Source organism: Bombyx mandarina, chromosome 28 (assembly GCF_030267445.1).
Source record: "Bombyx mandarina strain Sakado chromosome 28, ASM3026744v2".
In the NCBI taxonomy this organism is placed as follows: Eukaryota; Metazoa; Arthropoda; class Insecta; order Lepidoptera; family Bombycidae; genus Bombyx; species Bombyx mandarina.
In genome coordinates, this window is record NC_143233.1 from 536,329 (window position 1) to 557,804 (window position 21,476).

General features: G+C 38.4%; 1 protein-coding gene across 2 annotated transcripts; it reads right to left on the reverse strand.

Moving 5' to 3' along the window:
• Positions 1–1,305: 1,305 nt before the first annotated feature.
• LOC114249845 (putative phytanoyl-CoA dioxygenase) lies at positions 1,306–13,606 on the reverse strand. Of its 2 annotated transcripts, XM_028183556.2 has the most exons (9): positions 13,368–13,606; positions 11,644–11,754; positions 10,540–10,642; positions 6,309–6,464; positions 5,233–5,379; positions 4,431–4,574; positions 3,630–3,720; positions 2,783–2,832; positions 1,306–1,437 (listed from the first exon to the last, which is right to left on the reverse strand). In XM_028183556.2, exons 1-9 carry the CDS (start codon positions 13,394–13,396, stop codon positions 1,384–1,386), a joined length of 885 nt encoding a protein of 294 aa, XP_028039357.2. In that variant the 5' UTR covers positions 13,397–13,606; the 3' UTR covers positions 1,306–1,383. The 2 variants fall into 2 exon arrangements, with proteins under 2 accessions (XP_028039357.2, XP_089595169.1); XM_089739043.1 differs by lacking the exons at positions 1,306–1,437; positions 2,783–2,832 and having other exon boundaries at positions 3,478–3,720.
• Between the last annotated feature and the right edge of the window lie 7,870 nt (positions 13,607–21,476).

Sequence of the window (21,476 nt, forward strand, 5' to 3'; positions counted from 1 at the left end):
AACCTAAAGTAATGAATGCGGCCGAGCGGATCAACGACGGTGCCAGTACATCTGCAGCTGGGACGGAATTTCAATAATAATATTTTATATAGAAACTATTACCCGTTATATACGAGACGTATTCACGTACAACAAACGGCCGTGTCCATAACACAGCCACACCCCATTTTTTTATCTATGTATGTTCACCGATTTCTCGAGAATTCTTGAGAATGTTGTAATGAATAACTATTATAAATATTATACTATAGTAAATATTCATTACAACATTGAAACACCCAAATCACTTCAAAATAGGCTTTGACCATTTTTTTGGCCATAATTTTTCAAATCGGACCAGTAGTTCCTGAGATTAGCGCGTTCAAACAAACAAACTCTTCAGCTTTATAATATTTGTATAGATATATATAAATCTACAGTGTTTTTTACGAATGTTCCGTTATAACTACTGAACCATGCATCCGATTGACTTGAAACTTGGTATCCATGTAGAAAATACATGTACTTAATGGATAGACTAATATATTTATATGAGTGTTGGACTTCCTACACCAGTTGCGGGGGCGTTAATGATGAGAATCTTTGTGGGGGTGAGAAATAATAATGTTAATTTTAAATGCCCAGCGAAGCGGCCGGGTACAGTTAGCGACATTCTTTTAACTTTACAGGAGAGTCACTTAACGTATAGAAAAAAATATCATAACAAAAAAACTTCTTCAGCTGTTTGTATGAAGTAAACTTAATTGACGTTCAATTAAAAACATCGAACTGTTGATGCTAGTACCTACCAAATAAAACGCACCTTTTATGACAAAGATATATATCGCGTATTAAATAAAAGGTCACTTTTTTTTATTTATTTTTTTATATTGCCGTATAAGCAGACGAGCATACGACCCATCTGATGGTGAGTGGTTACCGTCGCTCATGGACGTCAGCAATGCTAGGGGCAGAGCCAAGCCGCTGCCTACCGTTAAGTACTCTCCGCAAGCCTCGTTTGAAGAAGGACATGTCATAGCGCTCGGGAAACACCGTGGAGGGGAGCTCATTCCAAAGCCGGATGGTACGTGGCAAAAAAGACCTCTGGAAGCGCACTGTGGATGACCGCAGTGGCTCCAGGTAGTATGGATGAACTCTACTCCGGTGGCGGGCGGTGCGATGGTAAAAACGAGATGACGGTATCATCTCGAACAAACCAAATACCCTTTCACCCCTCGATATATGCTCAAGGAGTTTGGTCCAATTCTTCACATACAATAAATACTCTGTGATGCTTGTGACTAAGTGTTGTTTGATTGCAACATGGCGGTCGCGCGCATGTAAGGTAAAAAGCATAAAATAAAAACAAATGGTCGTGTAGTTTATAAATTCTTTATTGCAGACCTAAAGATTGCATCTCGGACCTCTGACCGCTTTTATCTTTAACTTCCAGTAGTCCTGAAATAAAAATCCACGATTATACAGCGTTAGTACTTAGTGCGAGTTTTTTAACGTTCTCGATAGCGTAAAAGTTAATGTTACGCCGGGAAAAGTAACGCCATCTATCACCGAATAGCCGAACGAATATCGGAGGATCTAGTAACACCTAGAACGCTCGAGGATTACAACGCCATCTATTGTCAGATAGTGGAAACATACATTGAACTTACACATACACTTGTGTAGAATGCTCTCGACGATTCTAGGGATGTCGTATCGACTATAAAAGCGTTGCACAGATGGCACGCAGTCAGCCAGTACTTGGCTGAAGCGAAGCGGAAGAAAAGAATTAAGAAATTTAAAGTGTTTGTAAAGTGTTTTAAGTGCTAATACAGTTTTAATTTACACTTAGTATATATAGGTAGAATTTTTTATTTATCCCGAGCCCCAGCGCGTAACATTAATGCAAATTTGTATGCCGTTGGAACAGCGCCCTTAGCGGCAAACGTAGGCAAACGATCCAACTTCATACAAAATTGAATTAACTTTAACGCTATCGAGAACGTTAAAAAACTCGCACTAAGCACGCAGGAACTGGCGACCCACACGACGGTCGGGGGTCACCATCGTCTGGACATAAGCACTTCGAGATATTTGGGCCAGTGTAACCGGGACCTGTCTTCCGATGACCGGTCACAGCAGGCCCCGAGTTCGCGAGCACATCGTAACTAACATTAATAATTGGGAAAACATATCTTAATAAATAATAGCATGCTTAGTGCTAGTTGGAAACAGAGATTTAGTAATAAACATTTGATAATTGTTTTCATTCTTTGAATTAACAGATGATTTCACACACAGCCCGCTTGGTGTTAAGTTTATTGACATCTACAACGTATATGCCGCCACCCACCTTGAGATACAAGTTCTAAGGTCTCAAGTATAGTTACAACGGCTGCCCCACCCTTCAAACGGAAACGCATTACTGCTTCACGGCAGAAATAGGCAGGGCGGTGGTACCTACCCGTGAGCGAGCGTGGATGATAGCCGCAATCCCGACTAATTCTAAGCCATGCATGGCTATTTTTCGGACCGGGGACCGAACCTCATACGGTCCGCCAGGGTCTGTGGGATTTGACGATCTGCTGATTTTGGGAGTTGACCGCGGGCCCAAGCAGAATGATGGTTGCCTTGATACATGAGGTTAAAGTCTCGACGGTGTTCATATTGGCGCGCCCTTCCAACTGGAGAGTTACTATCTGAGGTGACGTCATCTGCCCGGGCACACCCCCCAGGATAGCTAGACGCCTGGGACTACAACACTGAAGTCAGCGTCAGTCACGGATGACAAGTGAAGACTCACGCTGTAATCAAGCCCCGTGATGCCTCGCCTGGCGCCTTGTCGCTGGAACTCTGCGGGCGACGAATGAGTTATTTCAGCGGAACAAAATACTTCATAATATTAAATTTGATTTAATCTTCAAACGTGCTGTGCTGTAGACTGAGCCTAATGATCAAAATCCTACTCTTTAATACGCTTTTATTAGCTTCGTACGTATGTATGTATGCAACGGAATCTTTGAACATGATTTTGACCCCCTTCAAAACGTCCGATTAACTTGAAATTTGGCATACTTATTAAGGACCGATGACAATTCAATACTAAAAGAAGAATTGGAAAATATAATTGAAAAAATTGAAATTGAACTAAATTATGAAAAATAAATAATTGATTAAAAAATTACGCTTGCATAGAAAATCCAACTAAAAATAAAAAAATTAATTTTAAGAAATTTGGATTAAAAATAGTGTAAGAAAAAATTATTTTATTGTAAAAAATCGTGGGGTGCTTTTCAGGATATTATCAAAATAACCCTTCTACTCATATCTGTTCATAAAGTATTTATAACTACTGATGATACCATGCACCCCACGCTTTTTTACAATAAAATCACTTATTCTTACACTATTATTAATTCAAATTTATTAAAATTCATTTTCTAATTTTTAGTTGCATTTTCTATAAAAACGTATTTGTTAGTTTTTTTAAAACATTATTTATTCTATAAAGAAACAGAGACGCCTTGGAATAGTAGTACAGTCGTAGATTACGATTGAGATTTCAGCTTTGTGCGTCAAAGCGTGATGTCTATGGGCTGCAGTCTTACACGTGCAGCAATGGACATCAAAATAAGCATTGTTGAGGGTACCTGTGCTCAATTCCTCTTGCACGGTGCCCCGCAGGTCGACGTAGTGACACGCGCTGTTGGCGTAGTGGATGGTCAACGCCTTCCTGTAGTCCTGGAAATTGAACTTCCTTAAAAACCTTTTGCATTTAAAGACGTGTAATAATTTGAAAGACAGTAAAAATAGATTATGACCAAAAAAGTTTTCACAAAAACAATTGACTATAAAATCCGATTAAATAAAAAAGCCATAAGACCGCCAATTGTACTTTTTTTTTGTATTTAATGTATCGCACTGTTTATTTGTTTTTTGGTGTACAATAAAGAATACTCTCTCTCTCTCTCTAAATTGTGCTCAAACTGAGTTTCTCGCCGGATCTTCTCAGTGGGTCGCGTTTCCGACCCGGTGGTAGATTCTGCGAAGCACGGCTCTTGCTAGGGCTAGTGTTAGCAAACTCTCTCAGGTTGAGCCCGTGAGCTCACCTACTAAAGCGCGCGTAGCTGGAATAGCCTCCTAAACTACCAACGAATAGGTAGGGAAAAAAGGTACCTTACTACAAGAAAGCCCAAGAAAGCACTCAAAAGATCGCGTGCTATATAAGATTAGTATGGAACGATAAGACTTTTTGATGTTTTAAAGTTCGAGAAATGAATAACAGTATCGTGTTTTAATGTTCTATTCTATCAGCCCACAGATGTCCACCGCTGGACAAAGGCCTCCCCCAAGGCTCGTCACGGTCTTACGCTGCTTGCATCCACCGGATGTTTTAATATAATTCTAGTCCTCTTTTGTTAGTTATATAAAAGTGCAAACTAAACAAATACCTTGGTGTCGTTAGGACCGGAGCCGTGTATCAGGTACGGATGGAAAAAGACCGTGTCGCCCGGAGACATCTCCAAATAGAATCGGCTGCTCAACGGAGCCAACTGGTCCTCGTCAGCGATAACGTGGAAGAACTTCTTTGAATTCTGTAAGGGACAGTTTTCAAAAGTGAATTGTGATCTTGTGAATGTTACAACTGAACTTTGTCGCGGCCTAAAGGATAAGACGTCCGGTGTATTCGTATGTAGCGATGCACCGGTGTTCGAATCCCGCAGGCGGGTACCAATTTTTCTAATGAAATACGTACTCAACAAATGTTCACGATTGACTTCCACCGATTTTTATTACACGATTCCTTCCTTCCGGTGAAGGAAGGAATCGTGTAATAAAAATCAAACCCGCAAAATTATAATTTGCGTAATTACTGGTGGAAGGACCTCTTGTGAGTCCGCGCGGGTAGGTACCACCGCCCTGCCTATTTCTGCCGTGAAGCAGTAATGCGTTTCGGTTTGAAGAGTGGAGCAGCTGTTGTAACTATATCGAGAACTTATATCTCAAGGTGAGTGGCGCATTTACGTCGTAGATGTCTATAAGCTCCAGTAACCACTTAACACCAGGTGGGCTGTGAGCTCGTCCACACATTTTTTTTATTGCACTTGTAGGCAGACGAGCACACGGCCCACCTGATGATGAGTGGTTACCGTCGCCCATGGACTTCAGCAATGCCAGGAGCAGAGCCAAGCCGCTGCCTACCGTAAACCCATCTAAGCAATAAATCAAAAAAGACTAAATATATACTCTCACCTTAAATGTTACATGCTTAAACAGTTTTCCGCACTTGTGCGAGCCTGGCACAATGTACAGACACCCATTCTGTAAGTTCGCCGGATCCAGAGCCGTCCACATGGCTATTATCTTGTCTGTTGGCCCGAAAGGGAAATACCACTGATCCTGAAACAATTACAAAGCTTAATGACTTAAATGGGACTCATCTGCCGTAACATGCTGACGTCGTGAACCGATCCGGTGGTAGATTCACCGAAGCATTGCTCTTGTCAGGGCTAGTGATAGCAAGCTCTCTCAGGTTGAGCCCGTGAGCTCACCTACCCGTCAGGATGTAGCTGAAATAGCTTCTTATGCTACCAGCGAATAGGTAGAGATAAACAATCAACATGGACGTCAACAGCTATACTAACTATACTGAGACCTTAGAACTAATATCTCAAAGTGGGTAGCGGCATTTACGTTGTAGTCTATGGGCTCCGGTAACCACTTAACACCAGATGGGCTGTGAACTCGTCCACACATCGAAGCAATAAAAAAAAGTGAAATGTTCTAGTTTCGACAAGCCCTTGAAAAAATCTAAACGCATTTTTATTTCACGGCTGAAATAGGCGGGGTTGTGGTACCTACCCGTGCGGACTCACAAGCAGTCCTACCACCAGTAATTATGCAAATTAGGTAAGGGTTTGTTTGTGTACGAGAAGCGCTCGGGATCAGTGTGCTTAGTGCGAGTTTTTTAACGTTCTCGATAGCGTAAAAGTTAACTCTAATTTGTATGGAGTCGGAACGTTTGCCTTCGTTTGCCGCTGGGGGCGCTGTTACAATGCATACAAATCTGAGTTAACTTTTACATTATCGAGAACCTTAATAACTCGCACTAAGCACACTGCACAGAGCTGCAGAAGACTGTGTCTACAGTAGTCGAGTACAATAGGATTTAATTTGTGTGATAACGAAACGTTTCTGAATATGTCGGATGTGTGACATTTGATAAAAGATGAAGCATAATTATGAATGCAGACTAGTTGTAAATGTTATAAGATAAATACGCCAATGACTCGAGCGAGTATTCTAATATAAACCTGTTACACCGGTACCTGATGGGCGGGGTGTCTGGTCGACTCCGGCGGCTTGTTGATCAGCATCAGATTGAGGGCGGAGATGTCATCGCCGATCAGCTGAGAAACTATATCCAGTACTCTGGAGTCTTCGCTGTACGACATGTAGACCTCATCGTTTATTATATCCTGAATCTGAGGAACCACGACCAATGAGACGATGCGTTGACCTCTTAAATAAGTTGCTGTGGGGCTTGCGATGCGGCCTAGATTAGGAACCACTTCATTTGGGTGTTATTATTTCCCCTTGTAGGCAGATGAGCATACGGCCCATCTGAGGGTGAATGGTTAGCGTTGCCAATGGACGTCAGCAATGCCAGAGCCAAGCCGCTTTCTAGCGAAAACCTGTCGCTGTTTTCGTTGATGTCGTAAAATAAGGTATTCAGTGGGCAGAAGTGTTCTCAAAGTATCAGTGTACTGCCGTCGCCAACTGATATGCAACTACCATGTATGGTAGGACTTACGGGAGGTACCCCCGCCCTGACCATTTCTACCGCTAAGCAATCATGCGTTCTGGCTTGTAAAGACGAGCCATTGTACAATAAATAATTGAGTCTTCGGCCTGATGTCTGATGGTAGGTGGTGGCAAGCACATTGTGATATCTATGGGCTCTTGTAACCACTTAACGCAATGTTAAGCTCGTGAGCTCATTCACACATCTTTGCAATGAAATTGATCGACAGTTAAAAGCATGGGAATACATCTGCATTTGTTTCGAGATAATAGAATCTTCTAGTCCGTTGTACGTTATAAAATATATTTTTTTCGCCTTCTCGTGAATGCTAACGTTTTTCTCACAATTTAAATAACATAATAAAAACAATAAAAAAAAATGTAATACGCAAAACGAGTTTGAATCCTGAGGTATCAGTGATTAAAGTCGAACATCGATCATCGGACGAACACTTAGTTGTATATAAAATATAAAAATAATATGGCGCGCGTGCAACTTGGTGCACGTGAATTAAGTGAAACTTCTTTTTCGATTATTGTGGTTTTCTTATTGTGGTATTGTGGTTTTCTTCATTTTTCATTCTTAAATCAGATTGCTCTTGTAATAAGGAATGCTGTGTATAAGAGATGCGACATTTTCAAACATTTATATTATATGTTTTAAATTATTAATCTCTATATATATAACTAGTCAGGTCATAAGTATTGTCACACAGTAAAAACTTTTCTTTTAGAATGCTGGCCACAAAAAAGTTTATTGAATTGGAATTTCGAATTGTTCATGAAAATAAAAATGTATACTTTTAGAATTTTACTCATTTTTTAAATATGGAGTGGACGCTTAAAGAAGACCGTGTTGCAGTTATTGCGTTGCATCGTTGCGGTTACGCGCCAATTCAAATTTTTAACATACTGAAAATTTTTTATATAACCAAAAGATTCGTTTATTGTACCATCAAACGATACAATGAAGACTCTAGTGTTGATGACAGGTCAAGAAGTGGTCGCCCTCGGTCTGTTAGGACTCCAGCAGTGATAAAAGCTGTGAAGGCGCGAATTCAAAGAAATCCCAAACGTAAACAGAAACTGTTGGCCCTTCAGATGGGGTTAAGCAGAACCACGGTGAAAATGGTGTTAAATGAAGACTTAGGGCTTCGGGCATATCGAAAAAAAAACAGGACATCGTTTGAATGCTCGTCTAATGGACCTGAGACTGAAGAGATGCCGCGCTTTGTTGAAGCGGTACGCGGGAAAAAAAAATCGGGAAATTCTTTTTTCGGATGAAAAAATTTTTACCGTAGAAGAGAGCTACAACAAACAAAATGATAAGATGTACGCACACAGTAGTGAAGAAGCGAGCAACCGTATTCCGCGTGCCCAACGAGGTCATTTTCCATCCTCGCACATGGTATGGTTGGGAGTTTCTTATTGGGGCTTAACAGAGGTACATTTTTGTGAGAAAGGTGTAAAAACGAATGCAGTTGTGTATCAAAATACAGTCCTGACGAACCTTGTGGAACTTGTTTCTCATACCATGTTCAATAACAGGCACTGGGTATTCCAACAAGATTCGGCGCCAGCTCATAGAGCGAAGAGCACACAAGACTGGCTGGCGGCGCGTGAAATCGACTTCATACGGCACGAAGACTGGCCCTCCTCCAGTCCAGATTTGAATCCGTTAGATTACAAGATATGGCAACATTTGGAGGAAAAGGCGTGCTCAAAGCCTCATCCCAATTTGGAGTCACTCAAGACATCCTTGATTAAGGCAGCCGCCGATATTGACGTGGACCTCGTTCGTGCTGCGATAGACGACTGGCCGCGCAGATTGAAGGCCTGTATTCAAAATCACGGAAGTCATTTTGAATAAACTTTAGTGTCATAAGAATCTAGGTTTTGTTAAGTTCATTTTGGTATATGAATGGTTACATAATTAATAAACTTGTTTCAATTATTTTACATTAAACATGTGACAGAATTTATGACCTGACTAGGTAAATGAATTGCTGTTCGTTAGTCTCGCTAAAACTCGAGAACGGCTGGACCGATTCGGCTAATTTTGGTCTTGATTTATTTGTGGAAGTCCACAGAAGGTTTAAAATATTAGATAAATATGAAAAGGCTCGGAAATAAATAAAAATAACAATTTTGTTTTTCCTTTGATGTGTCCCCCGTCGGACGGATTCCTTTTGTTTGTTTTGAGTTTATTTTATACAAAAGTTTAGGTCTTTTATATATCGATTGAGGCACTACGAAGTCTGCCGGGTCAGCTAGTAGAAAAATAAATATGTATAATATATATTTTTTTTAAACTTCATTAAAATATTGGACGCTACTCGTTGCTAACGTTCGCGCTGGCCTGTTAACTGCGCGCATGCGTTCGAGTGCCACGCATTCACCCTCGCTCTGTCTCTTTCTAGTATAGTAGCGTTCAACGTTTAACGCAACCTTGTTGGAAGTCGCATTAGAAGTTTAACTTCAAAAAATCGTTCCACAATGAAACTAGCCTTAATTTCTCCTGCGTTACGGATGTCGGAGATGAGACGACGGAGATGATGACGGAGATGAGAGATATCACATAACTTCCACAAACAAACTGACTGTGACCGGAAGTCAAATCCGGACCTCATGTTCTGGCAGTCACAGTTAGACACTCAACCAACAACGATATTAAAAATATACTACAAAAAGTCATACGCAAATAGAATAAACTAATTATTACACGGTTAGTTAATTAGACAAGTTCTTCGCGAACCTTGAGTTTCATTTCTTTTTGTTTCATGTTTTTTAGTATAAATATAAATTTAATAATTTAAATACGCAAAGAATGGCAATTTTTTACCTGAATGTTTGAAAAGGCGTCATAGATTAAGAGATAAACGAAATTTAATTATTTTATTTGCTCGTTTTTTATACGATGTTAGATTTACGTGGCAAAACCACGAAAAAATGTTAATTTAATTCGATTTTTGTGTACTTCCGGTTTAATACATTTATAAAGGATGGCACTAATATTATTGCCACAAAGAAGCAGTATTTTTTGATAAATATTTTCATAAAGTATTTAAAATGATAAATGATAATATTAATTATCCTTTGTTACAATTAGTACATACTCAAATAAATACATAATAGTAATCGCAGCACTGCAGATGACAATGATTTTAACAGTATGACAACTGACTCTATAGTCTACTCAAATAAATTAGCTTTGCAAGCCTTCGTTTGTCGCAAATTTTAATATGTGACTGGCGTTCAAAAGGCTAAAAGTACCTATCTCTGACACACATTTTTACACATTTACAAAGAAGTAAGAACAAACTACATATTAATATGTATATGTACCTAGGTAGCTCTGCAATTGCTAAGGGTACCTACCTACTCGAGTACTATTAGAAGTGTATCTTTGGTTCATCTATGATAATGAAACTAAAAATTTTATTTAAACATATCGTTCAATTTATTATAGTTATTTTTTCAAATTATTATAGTCCGTGCCTACAAAAGTCAGACATCTAATGTTGATAGATAACCTCAAATTATAAAATAAACACGTTAATATCTTTTTTTTTGTGACTTTCTAATAACAAAAATATTTCTGATTAAGATTAAACTATGTTATTCCTATCGTTTTAGCATTTTTTTTTATTTCAAGACGCCTCAAATAGATATCAGGTAAAATGTTGTATACATAGAAAGCTGCCATTGTTCTTTGATATGATTTTGATAATATGGTAACAGTATTGAATGTCTTACCTTGTAAACGTATTCTTCAGGAGTCTTCTTGGCGCTAACTAAAGAGTTCTCCTTGATAATCGTTACCTTTTCTGGTTGATGACATAATTCGGAAAATCTTTTCCTAAAACAAAGGCACGTTGTGAAGCCTTACGGTTTGCATGTTTACCAGCGGGGTAGCCGAGGTGCCCTCACTTAGGGCTTCGGATGTTCGGTGTTCCGTGAGGGTGGTTGTGATGGCGACGAGAGTTGCCCTCGGCACCTTATTTCCTTACCTTGTCTCATATCCGATCCGGTGGACCGAATAATAAACAGTCGACGTCGCCCTAAACGCGTCATTACGGATCCTCCCGATCCATTAACGGTGCTTTTAGGTACCTCAAGCACCGGTCACCGTCCTCGCCGAACCCGTCGCTTGCGACGAAGGGCTCGGCGAGTAAATTAACCCACAGACACAGCCCACTGAGTTTCTCGCCGGATCTTCTCAGTGGGTCGCGTTTCCGATCCGGTGGTAGATTCTGCGAAACACTGTTCTTGCTAGGGCTAGTGTAGGCAACATTCCGTTTTGAGCCCCGTGAGCTCACCTACTAGTTCGGTGAATCTAGAATAACCCATTGAGGTTACTAGAATAGTTAGGAAAAAAGCCTTGTCTCTTGCCTGCTTCTGTTGAGTTCTGTCTCATTCAGGGCGACATGTCTCTCCTACCGTCTCTAATGTATAAGACCATTAAGCTTCATATGCCGATAAGAAGATGAGCTTGCATATATACAAGTTCCTAGAAACAACATTCGGACCGTCGGTCTACCAAATAACTAGGTAGTATGTGGATGAGCTCACAGCCCACCTGGTGTTAAGTGGTACTGGAGTCCAAAGTAGTTTTTAATTAAATTGTGTTAAGGCTTTTTTTTCGTTCGCAAATCGCAAAAAAAACATTAGTGTGCTTAGTGCGAGTTTTTTAACGTACTCGATAGCGTAAAAGTAAACTCAAATTTGTATGGAGTCGGAACGTTTGCTTACGTATGCCGCTAGGCGCATACAAATTTGAGTTAACTTTTACGCTATCGAGTACGTTAAGAAACTGGCACTAAGCACACCGGTGGACAAAGTGACGTGTGACATACAAACCTGTAACGGTCTAAGCTGGTCGATTCGAACAGGTTTCTGAATAACAAGTAGCCATTATCCTCATAAAACTGTTTTTGTTGTTTCGTCAGCTTATATTCTGCTGATGATACACTGCAAAGGATAAAATGCTGCTGAAACCGATGTTGGACCGTGTCGTATCAATCGATCGTTGTCTTTCTTGGTTTCTTTTTATTTATTGCTTAGATGGTTGGACGAGCTCACAGCCCACCTGGTGTTAAGTGGTTACCGGAGCCCATAGACATCTACAAAGTAAATGAGCCACCCGTCTTGAGATATAAGGTCTCAAGTATAGTTACAACGGCTGCCCCGCCCTTCAAACTGAAACGCATTACTGCTTCACGGCAGAAATAGGCAGGATGGTGGTACCTACCTCGCAAGAGGTCCTACCTAAAAAAATGGTTGTTCAGCGCGGGTCTGACGGAAGGAGACTCCGGAATCCTAACATCCCAGAGAGATCTTAGAAGCCAGGTAATGCTAGGGAGAAGTCTGATTGACGCACTATGCCATTGGCAGTCAGTCGTTTCTAAGCTGGGTCTTCGTTTTTTTTTTATTGCCCTTGTAGGTAGACGCGCATACGGCCCACCTGATGGTGAGTGGTTACCGTCGCCCATGGACTTCAGCAATGCCAGGGGCAGAGCCAAGCCGCTGCCTACCGCATAATACTCTCCACAAGCCTCATTTGAAGAAGGACATGTTATAGCGCTCGGGAAACACCGTGGAGGGGAGCTCATTCCAAAGCCGGATGGTACGTGGCAAAAAAAGACCTTTGGAAACGCACCGTGGATGACCGTAGTGGCTCCAGGTAGTATGGATGAACTCTACTCGGGTGGCGGGCGGTGCGATGGTAAAAACGAGATGACGGTATCATATCGAACAATTCGTCAGAGCACACGGGAGGATATCAGTTCTTTATGCGTTTCGTACATTCCTTTTTACGAGGAGTGCTCTGAGGACTAATTTAAGGTTTGAGAATTATCTCACGGGATTACCCGTCCCCTCCTATTTACCACCACACCACCTGCCACGGAAGTAGAGCACGCTTTCAGGTATTTTATACCTTGAATGATATCCTATATTCCAGTTAGCTTATATATTTTTGCTATGTACCGTCCAGCTTTGCGACAAACTCCCCCCGCTGAGCGATATGACATGTCCTAACGAGGTTTGGTTTGTGGATAGTCCTCAGTCGGAGGCAGTGGCTCGGCTGTGCCTTAGCATCGCTGATGCCCATGGACAACGGTGAATTATTTCCATTAAATGGCAATAAAGTTTTCTAAATCACGACTCAGCCGCTGTATATGAATCTCGGGTAAAAAATTGTCTATAAATATTTCTCGTCAATAAGAATGTTCTTTTGCGATTTATATCATTCTTCGCCACAAAAGTAGAGCAGTTCATATTGCAAAAAAACATGTTAATCATTATTATGTAATTAACAAGTAATTTCACTATGCTACGTCACTTGACCCGAAGGCTGACTGAGGTTTAAAGACACACCCCAGTCAAGAATCTAAGCTGATCAGCTGAATAATCTTCACGATTTGGCTAAGAGTCTACTTTAGGAAATCAATTTCACGCGGTGTACATATCGATTGAATTAAATAATATATCCACACACATATACATATCAGTTCGAATCAAACTCAATAATTTGGAACACAATACTCAAAACACAGAGATAATACATTCAAATATGTACTCACTATTTCGGTGAAATCCTTTTGTAATTCATTCTTCAAATGTCTTTTAGACGGTTAGTATTTTGCAATATTAAAAAAAAAAAACTCACTTATCCAAAATTTATAATGATATTTCTGTTTCCCTTAGTTTCATTAATATTAAGACATTTAATTATTATTGTTTTGTCTTTTATTATACACACGTAGAGGTGTTTGTAACAGTAGCCTGATCTGGACGGTGGATACGTAAGAAATGAACGAAATATTTTAATAAAATAATTTTACGGAACGGAGCTTCGAATTAAAAATAGCATGAATATGTTCTAGGCGACTTAAAAAAAAAAAAGAGGTTAGTCAATTCGACTGTATATTTTTGTTTAATACCTATCTCGGATTTTTTACAGGCTTTATATTAGCTTCACTTGTATGTATGTAACTGATTCCTTTAGACGCGATTTTGACCCACTTTAAACGGCCAGATTTCATTCAAACTTTGTAGATTTATCGAGGACCGATGACAATACACTAATTTGATAAGATTATTCCATTATTCAATTTGCAAAATAAGATTTTTGCCAATTTATATAATTAACGTGTGGTGGGCGCCTAAGAATACCCCCAACCCAAACTTAGCTCATGGGTGTCGTAGAAGGCGACTAACAGCCAAAGCCAGACCAAAGCCAATAAAACCTCGGCCCAAGGTCAACAAAAGCATTCCCAAGGAGGGACGTCAGGCAGGCGGTCGCTTTTTTTTCGGCTGGCAACACTGACCGCTACTTGTCAATATTATTGATTATTTAAATTAAATAGTTATAAGTTCTTTATTGTACTTATAATTGTATAAAACATATACCTAAGTGATAATATAAGTTTATTGTTACGTAAAACATTTAATTAGTGCATTTTACTGCATAATTGTAAAAAAATTTATTTTTTATTTTTACGTGGGTACTATCAATTTCTGCAAATCCAAAATGATGACCAGAGGTACCGTACAATGGGGTAAATAGGGACAAAATCGACCTTCAGATTGAATTTTAAAATAGTTCCAATTAAATAGTCACTGCTCAACCAAAGAAATAAGTTGAGTCTTGAACGTACCTAGGTGATAAAAACCGTTACATTATTTTAATTATTCATTTTAAAGAAATAATCGGTAAAATAATGGCCGTCCCAATTTACCCAGCGTCCGGGGTAAATTGACATGGTTAAGGGTTAAATTGGGATATTTGTAAGGGTTGTCAACTCGCAGTACTGCGATATATAGGTAGGTGCCATATAATTATTTATATGGACCGAAATGATGAATACAATCCATAATTTAAGCACAATACACAACATAGTGTAAATTAAGCTAGTTTCTATTCCGAAGCGATGTGACGTGAATGATAATCAACAATACAATGATCAAAAAAAGTATGTGCATGTTATATTTTATAAAATTATTATTTAATTTCCTTAAAAATCACAACTCTGAAACAAAATCATAAAATAGAATAAAAAATAGAAAACAAAAGGACTGGAAATGCGATAATACAATTTTATTTAATCAACATTTTCAAAATAATCTTTGAGCAAGAGTAAGATATCAGGTGAATAAGATAAAAAAACAGCTTTATCTGATTACTGCCAATAATAACAAAAATAAAAGAAATTCTTTCTAAGCGAAATAACTAAACTCAATTAATTCACTCACTCATAATTGGATATCTCGGATTTTTAATTAATGCTACATTTAAAATCTGAGGCCTGTTTTTATTTGTGTGTGTTCGTTGTGAATGTTAACAAAATCATGATTCGATGCGTGAATAGATTCTGAAATAACAAAAGTTTTGATTCGTTTGAGTTCTTTTAACTTTTAATTTTTTTTATTGCTATAAAGAACATACGACCGGGCAGATATTACAAGGTAAATGTCGCGAAAAAAAAGTAATTATATATATACTTTTCTTTTACCTATAATACTTACATAAACTAACTGATAAACACATTAACCTTCTTTACATCACGCAATTAAGTGATAGTATAGGCTAAAAAATCTATTATAAGATATCAGTGACAACCCTAACAATCCATCCCTATTTTGTCTTTTGGTGTTCCAATTTTGTGTTTTCTCGTCCCTAATTTTTCCAGTCTCGTTCCAAATTACCCTACATACGTCCCAATTTTCCCCAAAAAGAAAGGAAAAAATATACATTTTTTATTTTGTCGAAATATTGTATTTAAAATAAGAATATTGCAACTTACCGTTTGTTGTGGTATTTCCAGGTGTATTAAAAACTTATATAAACTGTGATCTTATTGAAAAAACAACGATAATATCACTTTTTTTAAAAGTTCTTTAAGCTGTTTTAAAACGCACTTTTCAACCACTATTTTAAATTTAATTTGACGAATTTTTGGGACCAACTTAACTCATGCTTAGTACTTCCATAATTAACTTGGTTTTTCTTCTATACATTGATAAATATTACCTTAAAGAAAATTAGGTAGATTCCGTGCTACAAGTACTTTGAGAATCTTCCGCAGGTTTGTCCCAATTTACCCCAGGATCCCAATTTACCCCATGTCATGGTACCAAAGCTCGTCAAGTTGATGACCAACTTCAAGTGGCTCTTCAACAACTGAAAACATCACGGGAACAGTGTCAACAACTGTTAAAAGAGAGAGAAGACAACGAAGTCGAAACACTCCAGGTAATTAAGAAAAATACTATGTTGAAAGGACAGTTGTCTCAGCTCTCCATTGAATACAATGAAGTTCTTGAGACTAACAAGAAATTACAAAATGTTGTAGACGGCTTCGATCAGTGCAGCGGTGAGTATGTTGAGTCGCTCCAACTCTCAGCTGAACTGAAAGTCAAACTTTCTCAGGCACATGATTGTATCTCTAATTTACAGTTAGAGATAACAATGTCCGGTTGTCTTGTACGCTAGACGTTTGCTAAACACTCCCGATAAACAAGTGAAAATCAGTGAGAAATAATAAGCCCACCTTTCAATAGTGCAACACCAAATATTTATGGAACGTGTGTTCATCGTTATGAATCATAGTGAACTTAAAAACACATTTAAAAAGTGATAAATCCTGTACTCAAAATCTAGTTAACATTGTTCGAGATCTGTCAAAGCGATAAATTGTACTGCTACCCGCAACAGCGATACCAAAAGAAAAAAAAAAAAAAAAAAACTTTACGTTCAGAAACTAGTTTCAAATTCCGCTCAACTTTACGTTTCGTTTCACATAAAAATGTCGTTGTCACCCGAGATGTCACTGCTTTTATCTAAAATGACGGAACAATTGAACTTGCAAACTGCTACAATTACGGAAAATATAACTGCAGCCATATTACACCAAGTCGACGAAAAAATAAAACCGATCATAGAGGAGAACGAAAAACTGAAGCAGGAAGTTGAGACATTAAACAAAAAGATTCTTACCCTCGCGTCTATTACCAGGAAAAACAATATATTAATTCATGGCTTACCTGAAGAGAATGATGAAAAATTCGAAGATCTAAGTAACCTTGTAAAATCAACATTGCGCGGAATCGAAGTGGAAATTAAAACAGAAGATATTAACTTACTTCAGAGACTAGGGAAAAAAGGATCCAGAGATGGCAAAACTAGACCAATTTTGCTTGCTACCACGAGCCTACAGAAGAAAATCCAGATTTTGAAAAATAAAAAGAAATTGAAAGCTGACATATACATCACGCATGATCTACCAAAGGAAGTACTTCTAGCCAAGAAAGGAAATAAAAATAAAAATTCCGGCGACAGCAAAAAAGACACAGAAAAAAGGAAAAGATCTGAAACTCCAAGTCCTGGCAACCCAATTGCAACAAATACGAAGATGCACAAGATAGATGCTTTTCAATACTTACGACAGAGATCACACTCCTTTTCAGAAAAAAACACAAACAAAAACTAATACTCCATCAAGAACCGGAGGATTACAACCGACAACAACAAACAATCCAAGTCAACATTTATTTGAACTACAACTAAATATGTCACAGCTAAAACAACAAAATCAAATACTCCCAAGACGGCTGGTCACCGAGGGAGGATTAGACCATCACCCTCTAACAATAAAACAAAAATTAGATACTGCAACCCCAAATATTAGATCTACCCCAAGCCGATTGGTGGGGGATAGGAACCACAACCCCCCAATAACACAAGAAATGAATTGCGAAAACAGCTACACGAAATCAAAAATTTATATTGCATCCCTCAATGTACTTACACTGAAAAACGATGAAAGCCTTACAGAACTAGTATATGCGTTGAAACAGATTAAATGGGACATAGTCGGCCTGAGTGAGGTAAGGCGAATGGGAGAAAGAATTATTTCCCATCCAGACTTCCTTCTATATCATATAGGAACGACCCCAGGTCAGTATGGAGTTGGTTTTATTATAAAAAAATACCTCACAAACTATGTTGAGAGCTTTATAGGAGTATCAGAACGCATAGCACTGATGAATCTTAAGCTACCTGGGTACAAAGATCCATGGACCATCATACAAGTATACTCACCCACGGAACAATCCGATACAGTATCAATAGAGTCATTCTACCTAGACCTAAATAAAACAATCCAAGACTATGCTTACAAAAACCTTGTTGTGATAGGAGACTTCAATGGCCAAATTGGAGAACGACAACCAGAAGAAGACACAGTCTTGGGACCATTTGTGTATGGAAAAAAGGCCAGAAGCAGAAACGGAGAAAGACTTGTAAACTTTGCACAGGAGAATGGCTTGAGAATCTTAAACACAGTGTTCAAGAAGAAAGAAAGTAAGATGTGGACCTGGTCATCACCAGACGGGAAAACAAAAAACCAAATAGATTTTATAATGTCTAATAAAAGTAGATACTTCTCTAACATGAAAGTTATAAGCAATTTCAACTTCAATACAAACCATCGAATTATTCGAGCAGAACTAACGACAACCCCGCCAAAAAACTCAAGACCAAGAAACAATATGATGAACACAAAACCTACCAAATACCAAATATCCCAAATAGCCAACTCTGTAATGACAAAACTTATAGATTACAAAAAAGAGACAACAAACATGGAGGTGCAAGAAAAATACGACTGGTTAGAAGGAGCAATCAAAGCAGCTATTCAACAAGGGACTAATAACAAAGACCTATCTAACAAGTGGATGACTACCAAAACAATCAACCTTCTCAAACAAAGAGCTAACTTAATTAAAGAAAAAAATAGTAACGATAATCGAAAGCCAATAGCAAAACTCAGCAAAGAAATTAAAGAAAGTATTAGAAAAGATAGAACTCAAAAAAGAATGGAAACAATAGAGAGACACATTTTACAAACAGGAGGTATAAAAAAGGCACATAAGGAATTATCAAACAAAAAGGACTGGATCGTACAGATGAAAGATAGTAATAGCTTGAAGGAAAATCGAAGGCAAGGAATATTAGGAATTGCTAGATCTTACTACAAGAAATTATATGAAAACAACATAGAGGAAAAAGAAATAGAGTTGTTGGAAATCTCATCCGTGCCCAGCATCATACAGGATGAAATAGAATTCGCTATAGAAACTCAAAGAGACAATAAAGCTCCAGGACCCGACAAAATAAGTAACGAAGTACTAAAACAAGCGAAACAAACAATAACACCTATTCTCAAAGAAATCTTCAACGATATCATCAATACAGAAACGATTCCCCAGCAATGGACTAAATCCAATATAATCCTTCTGTACAAAAAAGGTGATCAGTACGATATTGGAAACTACCGACCTATAAGTTTAATGTCCAACCTGTACAAAATATTTGCAAAGATCTTGCTCAAGCGAATGGAGGGCAAACTCGACGAGCAACAGCCAATAGAACAAGCAGGTTTTAGAAGAAACTACTCAGTACTTGATCATATCCATGCTGTTAGGCAAATCATTGAAAAATATACAGAATATCAACTCATATACTATCTAGCATTTGTCGATTACACCAAAGCATTTGACTCATTAATACATGCAAACATCTGGGAGGCGTTAAGAGAACAAGGAATAGAACAAAAATATATAAGATTGATTAGAAATGTTTACAAAAACAGCTCGGCGTGCATTCAGCTAGAAAAGAAAGGAGATTCGTTTAAGATACAAAAAGGAGTAAGACAAGGAGATCCTCTCTCTCCAAAACTTTTCTCCTCTGTTTTGGAAATGATCTTCAGGAGCCTTGATTGGGAGAATCTGGGTTTAAATATAGACGGCCGCACACTAACACACTTAAGATTTGCCGATGACATTGTGTTATTCGCAAAAACACCGGGAGACCTAAATAGAATGTTAAACGAACTAGCCTCGGAGAGTGAAAAAGTAGGACTAAAATTAAATCCCGAAAAAACAAAAGTAATGACCAACGGAACCAAAAGCAGCATAAATGTAGGCAAGTCAGAAATTACCTATGTCGAAGAATATATATACCTCGGACAGCTGATATCACCTAAAGATAATATAAACAAAGAGATCAAAAGAAGAATTGCAAACAGTTGGAAGAGGTATTGGGATCTAAGAGAAATAATGAAAGATAAAAACCTTCATATAGGAACAAAAGGCAAACTATTCAATGTTTGCATTCTACCAATTTTAATGCATGGAAGCCAAACATGGGCCTTAACAAAAAACATAACCAATAGAATTGCTATTTGCCAACGAGCAATGGAAAGAAGCATGATAGGAGTAAAAAGGAAGGATAAAATAAGAAACACTAACATTAGGAAAAATACTAAGACACAAGACGTAACTCTAAAAATAAAAAGGCTAAAATGGAAGTGGGCGGGACACATGGTCAGAGGAAAAGAAAAATGGAGCAAAATAACTACACATTGGTACCCAAGGGAAGGCAAGAGGAAAAGAGGCAGGCAACAAAAAAGATGGGACGATGATATCAGGCAGGTTGCGGGCATAACATGGAGTAGAGTAGCCAGAGAGAGATCAGAATGGAGTAGGTTAGAGGAGGCCTTTGCCAACTGGCAAACGGACTTACAGAGAGTAAACAAGCACCAAATACACCAATTTTAATTTTCTAAAATACATATATATGTGGGAATATTTAGGTGTAACCATTGGCCACACCGACCTGACAGATGACAGATGGTGCATGAAGTATAAGTGACAGATTGATTAAGACGAAATAAGAAAAGACGTATATTTTTGTGAACTGATGATTAAATAAAATTTAACAAATTCGCTAATTTCATTGTGCACCGCGATCCCACAAAACTTTGGGGGCTCGCCCGGGATCGAAATAGACATCAAGATCGGTGATCAGTGTACAAAAGTTGCGAACAAAGACTACGCACACGGGAAAAAGTGAGGGTATTTTCACATTTAAAATTTCACGTGAAGACGTTTACAACGAATTCTATTGAAAGTAAAATGCCTCGGAAGGGTGCTAAAGAAGACGAAGAATGCTTTGCCGAACCTGCTCCACAAATTTCCTTCTGCGAATTAGAAAAATCTATGACTGCATTTTCTGGTGACGATGCATACGGCGTGGATATCTTTATAAAGGATTTTGAAGATATCGCTAATCTCATGCAATGGACGGGCATTGAAAAACTGATCTACGCAAAAAGGCTTTTGAAGGGGACAGCAAAATTGTTCCTGAGATCTTTGACTGGTACGACTACATGGGAACTTTTGAAAACGGGATTAAAAGAGGAATTTGGACTGCATCTGAACAGCGCAGCCATTCACAAGACCATATCAAATAGGAAGATGAAACCAGGTGAAACCTACCAACAATATTTTTTGCAACTCAAAGAACTAGCAGTACTCGGAAATATTGAAGATGACGCCCTAATGGAATACATCATTGATGGCATCCCTGACAATGAAATGAATAAAACTATACTATATGGAGCTTCCAACATCAAAGAATTTAGGAAAAAACTTGATTTATATGCTGAAATAAAGAAGAAATGTCGAACGTCAAACAAAGCTTATAATCAATCAACAACATCCAAGCCTACAACATCTGGATGGAAGAAACCATTACCTAAGAAGAGATGTTTCAACTGCGGAGACCTAGATCATGAATCTTCAGGCTGCTCTAAAGGAATAAAGTGCTTCCGTTGTAATGACTTTGG